Here is an 8,017-nt window from a genome sequence, read left to right as displayed (position 1 = left end):
AAGTCACATGATCAGATTTAACAAAAAAATCTAACCGAGTTGGGGGTAAAGGAAAAAAAGGGAAACAAAATTCCCTTTAAAGGGAAAAACCTATCAAAATTCGTTGAAAACGACACCGCCTGTAAAAGGGTATAAAGATAAAGAACAAAACATGTACTTTTTCCTTTGTTTTATATACCGTAGATGCTTTGAGATAGTGTTATTATAAATATAGTGTATTTGAACTATAACAAAAATGCAAAAATAACTCGAAGAAGATACATGAATATACCATAATGATTCCTAATAACTAGATGAATTATCAGCTTGTTTAAATTGTTGGAGAACTGAACTACAAACGTATAATTTGGTGGAGGTAGTATCTGGTCCCATGATATTTGCATGTGGAGCCCGTTGAAGAAGATTAATATCCAGAGAGAAGAAAAGGAATTGATCAAAACAACGACTTGTTTGTGAAATAATCAAAAAATCATATACTAACTTTTCGAATATGAAGCAATATTCTACTGTAGTGGACAAAGTCCCAAACGCATCCACAAAGGTGTTTATGTAGCACCATCTAGATTTTCAAACTAGCCCAATTCCTAACCTCCCCTATTGTGGTGTTACCTCCTTCGTCTAGAATTCCAAACGACATATATAGTGGGCTCCAAACACACAAACAATGTTCTTTTCCTTTATAAAACGTGGGTGTCTGAAAAATAAGGTAGCATCTTAGGAAGGAAAGATGGTTGTTTTTTAAGGATGTTGGAAATCTGATATAGGGGTTGAGGTGGCAGGTTTGTGGGTGTTTTAAAACTCTAGCACTATGGATGCTCTAATTAGCAGAAATTTTGCTCCTCTTCCTATTACGGAATTCTGAATCATCTAACGAAGAAGATGACGATGATGATGAAGAAGAAGAAGACTGGGATTTGCCATCATGACACCTTTTTCTGGCAAGTTTTTTGGGATTTTCGTGGTGTGACCCAATCAAATGCGGGAAATTAAGCAAAGCTTGAGAGCCACGATGTTTAAAAGCGGCTTGATCATACGCCATGGCAGCTTCTTCGGGTGTGTCATAGGTCCCAAGCCACAATCTCGAACCTTTCTTTTCGGGATTCCTCATCTCCGCGGTGAACTTTCCCCATGGTCGTCGTCTTACACCTCTATACCTTGCGTTCGGCATTAACTGTGGCTGCTTAGCTTGAAAGCCTTCATCATCTTTAGAAAAATCTTTCTTCACAAGAGTTAGCGGAGCTTCATCACCATATGCTATAACATTTCCTGTAGAAAAATCTAACTGTAGCGGCTTGTTTGGAGCTTGCACAATGCTGTTGTAGATGGCTGAGAGATTAGAGATGGGAGAAAACTGTTGTGTTTCTTCGATGATGCTTGGAAATTCAGAGAAGTCATTATTGGTGTCTTGAAATATTTGTTGGGTGTAATTTTGACCATAAGAGGAGCTTGTGACTTCAAGATTTCCGTCGCTAATTTGGTCAGGCATTGTACTTGGATAAACTAGGTTTGAATCAGGGCTATACTCGGTTGAGTTTGATGAACATAAGGCCATACAAAACTTCGAGATGTCTTCCATGTTTATCATTGATTCGTCTGAGTTTTCGAGAAAACTCCAATCATTGGTTTCATTGCTCGCAATACTAACAGGGTTTTGGTTATTATCTGGAAAAAAATCTGAATGATCATCAAGAAGATGCTTTCTAATGAATTCGAGGTAGTATAGATGGTCATTCGCTTGTGTAAACATTTTTCTTTGTGTTTAAGATAAGAGAAGATAGGGGTGAGGGTTGAAGTGCTTAAAAGATGAGAAAAAACATTTGGGATTTCCAGATATATAAAGGTGAAGACATCAGTCGAATATTGACTGCATGTGACATTAAGATTTATATTATTAGACACTGACAAACAAAATAAGATATTTTAATGTAACATATTAGAACATATGTGTAAAAGTTTTAATAATTACAAATTATTCCAAATTTAAAATTTAATAAACAAACCAACTTGAGTATATATAAAAAGGGCTCTGCTAATCATACGTCACTTTTCAGTCAGACGAGCGTCCAATGAAAACACTCAAATGTTTTTTAATGTTATAGGGGGTAATGGTATGACACAAGCCCTATCTCAAATGATCATTCGGTGAATATTCAAACGATTGTTCAAATGTAAGGGCCTATGAAACTAGACCTAACCTTCAAAAGAAAGTTAAGTACAACCTTAAACATTTGAAAACGATGTGGGATTAAATTGTTAATTACGTGTATATAGCATGTCCCATAACAAATTCTCAAGTGTAATATAGTAACATTTATAGTTCTATACAAACCTAAATATACCCTGAACTGATTTTGATTTATAGACCTGTGAATATTTATCTTAGTATTCCACATATATATGGTTTGGTAAACATATTAGATAGAACAATTCTAAGTCTGCTTTATTGTTCATGTCTTGGCTTGATAGGAATTGGGACCACTAATCTAAACTTGCACCAAATTCATGATTCATACACCTCTCTACAAAAATTACCAACAAATTTTCGATGACGCATAATTCCAAGGAAATAAAACCGTAAAATTCGTGACAATATAATGACAAATTAGTGATAATGAAAAAAATTGTGGGAAAAACTTCGCAAATATCCGATGCAATTCCTATGGGAAATACATTAAATATCTTTATTTAACGTTTTCGTCGGAAAATACTCTTATAACTATTATATATAAAGAGGGGGGTTAACGTACAATATTCCTTAACATACGATACGGACGAGATTAATTTACGTACGTCATAAAACTCAAAACCCTAATCACACATGTTAAAAAAACCATAATCACGTATGTTAAAAACCATAATCACACATGAACATAATTACTCATGTACAAAATCAGAAATCACACGTGAGGTAAAAAGCTAATCACGCATGTTATAATAAGTTTTTTTCACATTGTAAATACAACAAATTTACACGTGTAAATGGCAAACTTACACATATGTAAATCTCTTAATTTATGAACACATGTAAATTTAAACGTGTAAATTTATTTTCTAATATTGTATTCGAAATTTTTTTTGACCAATTCATTCTCACATTTCTCGCAACATTTAATATGTGTATTTTATGTTATTAAGAAAACTATAGAAACAATTATCATATGGCTTATATGATTCCAGGTATACCATTTTCAAATATATCTTTTGAGTATAGAAACCATTTTAGAAAGGGAAAGAGTGGGTTCTGTACTATTATGTGTATTTAATGCTATTAAGAAAACTATAGAAACAATTATCATACTACTTATATGATTCCAGGTATACCATTTTCAAATAGATCTTTTGAGTATAGAAACCATTTTAGAAAGGAAAAGAGTGGGTTCTGTATTATAGAGAAGGATTTGACCAGTTCTACGAGTTCAATCACGATGGCGAGATCTACGAGTTCAACGACAAATCACGATGACAACAACGGTGGTGAAATGATTTTGCTTTATGTTCAATCGCAATGACTACTGTGGTGAGACGATTCTACTTTGTGTTTGTAGTTTTATTTTTGTGTTCCCTATTAAAAAATTAACTTTCTTTAAGCTGATAAAAAATAAGCACAGTAATAAGAATACATATAAACAAAATAATTAACTAGTATAAGAATTGTCAGGCCAATCCGGAGCTAGCTAGCTCATTCAGTAGAGACACATGTCTCTTCTTAGATGGAAGATCTCAGCTTCAAACCTGACCAAATGAGTATTTTATATTATTGGTATAAAGTAGAGTATAAGTAACCTTTTCCGTTAAAAAAACGATACGACAGAATTGAGTTGGTTCGATGCGACCACAATATCAGGCGCACCTACAAATTTAATCATTATTCAGTTAATGTTTTATTTCGTTTAAAAAAAAACGATACGTCGGAATTGAGTTGGTTGGTCCCTGTGTGGTTTGCAAAAATTTCGTACTTGTTCCTAGTGGCTTACTAATTACATGCGTGGTCCCAAAAGTTGTCAAAAATGAACTCGGTTGGTCCCCTGACCTAACCACTGTTAAATTTCTTAGTTATTTATGTGTGAAATAACTATATTACCCCTGAACAATTAAAAGAAATAAAAAATATATATAAAGAAGATGGTCCACTACTCATCTTCTTCAACCTATCTCTCTAAAAAAAAACTCTAACACCATCACCTCCTCCACCTTCACAACCCACCACAACCTGCAACTACCTCCACCACCACCAAGCCACCAAAGCAGACATGATAAGGTGGAACGATGGAGTCGGTCGATTTGAATTTGGCACTCTCGTTTGGCTCGTCCACACGCACTTTTCTCGAAAACCGACCAGGCCTCATCAGAGCGAAATCCAATGTTTCGGGTCTGTTTGTGGCAGCTATAACCACCACACTTTCTTCTTTCTCAAACCCATCCATTTCTGTCAAAAGCTAAAAAAAACACCAAACACCCTTCATTTAGATTTTAAAACAACGTTTGACCACAAAAGTGAAAGTACAGGAGTAGATGACTAGATATTACCTGGTTTAGTGTCTGATCGCGTTCACAATTCAAAGTTCTGCCATGCTAGCCGCCAACAACATCGATCTGGTCGATAAAGATGATTGACGGTGAATTTTTCTCGACTCGCAGAAAAGATCTCGAATATATATATATATATATATATATATATATATATATATATATATATATATATATAGGAAAAGGATCATGTGAGAAGTGATATGCTAGTTGAGAAACTTGAGAAGCATTCTGGACCACACATTTTTCTAAGCCTTTCGTAATATACACATATGTATAGTTTAAAATTGACTATATACATATGTGTATAACTCATTATACACATATGTATATAGTCAATTTTAAACTATACATATGTGTATATTACGAAAGGCTTAGAAAAATGTGTGGTCCAGAATGCTTCTCAAGTTTCTCATATAGGGTGGACTTCTCTTAGGATCCCTACCCTATATATATATATATATATATATATATATTTTAATTGTTCAATGGTAATATAGTCATTTCATACATAGTTAACTAAAAAGTTTAACAGAGGTTAATTCAGTGGACCAACCGAGTTCATTTTTAACAACTTTTAGGACCACACGTGTAATTAGTAAACTCACTTGATGGTTCATAACAAATTACGTAATAATAATAATAATAATAATAATAATAAGAATAATAATAATAATAATAATAATAATAATAATAATAATAATAATAATAATAATAATAATAATAATAATAATAATAATAATAATAATAATATATGCCCCTTTTTATGGTGTTATTTCGTCAGTCTACTTTGTTGAAGTACTACTCCACGACAACAATTTGTTCAAAGAGAGTGCCACGGAGAGGGACGAGATCGTATATGGCGGAACCGTGGAAAATAGCAAAACTTGTGGAAATCAAATATTACCGTTTGTTGTGAACGAGTTGACGCTAACCCGCGCGTTGCAGCGGGGTGTTGAAAATGAGTTATTTTAATATGACTATATTCTATTCACCAACTGCATCCAAAGTGGGTTAATTTTCAATTCTTTTGAAAATAATAACAAAATCCAACAACAAAATACCACAAAATTGAACTTGGTAGCAAATTTTTATGCGATTTTCGCCTAAAACAAATTTATTATTTTTAAAACTTAAAAGGCATCATATCAAAAGATGGGGCATAACATGTGGTTAGTTGTTGATAAGAAAACCCATTTGACAATAATAGACATAGAGGTGTTTCTTGAAAAAAAACTCAATTGCAAACAAATGTATTTCTTGAATAAGTTTCATAAAAGGGACAATTTCAAATGATCTCTTGGCCTAGTGGTCAAGTGGAAGGTGGGAAGTGTTGCTTCTCTTGGAGGTCCTGGGTTTAAATTCAGGCAGTGGGGGAGTTTTAATACTAACTTGGTGATACTAACAAACTAAGGTTAGCAACATCCTAACCATACGCCGTTCAGAAAAAAAAGCACAATTTCACATAACCTACATCATCATCCATCTAAAATACAAATGTAGGCAAAAATAACATAGTTTATGGATTACATCTGTTGCACATTTCAACATATCTTCGTAACAAAATTCAATATCCCTAAATTATCTACCAAAAAGTAAATTATTTCGCAATATCCCCAATTATATAACAAAAGTAAATTTATTTTCAATTAAAATCTAACAATACAACATCAAAATTTCAACATGGGAAATAGTTGTGTATTCAACTTTTTTAAAAAAATTAACGAAAACAATGATAGTAAAATTTATTATAATAATACTAACAGTAATCTCGTTTATATCATGGTTAACACTCTTTAAAACAAATCTAAAAACTGAAAAATAAAGCAAAAGAAAACCATCACGTGAAACCATATGCGTTGATGTGCACGCTTGAACATAGTAATAAAGTGAGACTCGTTTTAGATTTTTTTATAATAGGCTTTGCAACATAAAATGATCATCTCATCCCAAACTTTTCACCATTTCACCGTCACTACAGTTTCGTGGTTGTGGCCGACAACCCCCCTCCGGTGCACAACCGCTAGCATGGCCTTCTCCCTCCTGGTGGTCAGCGAACCCCCTTCACATTCTCGGCACTTTGGTACACTCACTGCAAACAATCGAAATCTCCGTCAGTCAATCAATCTAATCGAATTGAATTGCAGCCTCATGAATCATGAACCAAGTGATGTGTTGGATCTTTATTATCCAGCGAATGGAGAGATACGTCGTTGCCTTCATTTGTTATTGTGGCCGAGTTATTTTGAGGGCGGTTGTTATCCGGCTTATATCATATATAAATATGAAGGGAAATGGCGGTTGTTGTTCGGAGGGGATGCGATGATATGTACGGATACGATACGACGGTTGCATGTTCGGAGAGATGCCATAAGTGACTATAGTGGTTAATAATCTGGATTATTATATATATTAATAATGAAACGATACAACGATTCAGTGTTGATTTGTTTATTTTTTTTCCAAACGGTGTGTCGGAACAATGCGTTAGTTACTTTTGGGTTCAAATGGTGCGTCGGTACTTTCCGGGTGTGTAGTAACTTAACTTGCAACTTTAAACGGTGCATCGGTTTCTTTCCAGTTCAAATGGTGCGTCAGAACGGTGCATCCGTATTTTCCGGTTGTGTAGTAACTTGAAAGGGTGTGACCCTTTGATTTTATGCCGTTTATTAGTGTGCCGGTGCGATAGTTCATGTGTTTGTTTAATTCCTTTCAAATGGTGGGATGTTCCATGCATGTTCTGCATATTGTGGTTACGTCACTAATGGGTAGGTTTGAGTATTTGTATGTATATCATATATACATAATATAAGTGGAAGCGATGATTCCATATTCCATGCGAACAGATCGACAATGGAAGATTGAATAGGTGTGATGATTGGTTTCATGCAAAAATTGTAATGGGTATGATATATTTAAAAGTAGTTTGATGGGTTGTGACTTTTGAAAGGGTGTGTTGTGTTTAAAAGTTGTGACATTTTCGTAAGGGTGTGTTATATTTAAAAATTGTTTGAAGAGTTGTGACTTTTTGAATGAGTGTGATCTAAACACATGAATTGTTGATTCTTATGCTGTGTGTTGGTTCAAGTATGTCTCGGTTCATTTGAAGAGTTTAATCAAGTACATATGCGAGAGTAAAATGAAGTGAAGGGTGTGACTTTTAAATAAACGGGACATAACCCAAATATATTTATTAAAGGGGTATATATATTGGGACATGTTGGTTTGGGTTATGTGTTTATGAAGCAAGGGTATTAGTTAAGGGTTATGTGTAAAAAGACACAACTTTTGAGTTACCCTAAGGCACCCCAAGTTACTTTTTGTAGGGTTATATAATATGGAAGTGAATGTTTGTTTAAATATGGCGGCTCTAATGAACAGGGATTAATTTTCCGAAATTCACATAATAGTCAGAAACTAGATTTTGCCCCGCCCGCGTTGCGGGACACTAAGCCGAATATTTCTCTCTCATAACATGTACGTTCGTATT

General features: G+C 34.1%; 1 protein-coding gene across 1 annotated transcript; it reads right to left on the bottom strand.

The window, feature by feature from the left end:
- Positions 1 to 277: 277 nt before the first annotated feature.
- Positions 278 to 1,789, bottom strand: LOC110916749 (ethylene-responsive transcription factor 13). Its single transcript, XM_022161429.2, has one exon. The coding sequence runs from the start codon at positions 1,745 to 1,747 to the stop codon at positions 818 to 820; it is 930 nt and encodes a 309-aa protein (XP_022017121.1). The 5' UTR covers positions 1,748 to 1,789; the 3' UTR covers positions 278 to 817.
- Positions 1,790 to 8,017: the final 6,228 nt, after the last annotated feature.

The sequence above is a fragment of the Helianthus annuus genome, chromosome 16 (assembly GCF_002127325.2).
Source record: "Helianthus annuus cultivar XRQ/B chromosome 16, HanXRQr2.0-SUNRISE, whole genome shotgun sequence".
Lineage (NCBI taxonomy): Eukaryota > Viridiplantae > Streptophyta > Magnoliopsida > Asterales > Asteraceae > Helianthus > Helianthus annuus.
This window is presented reverse-complemented; position numbering and strand designations above follow the sequence as displayed.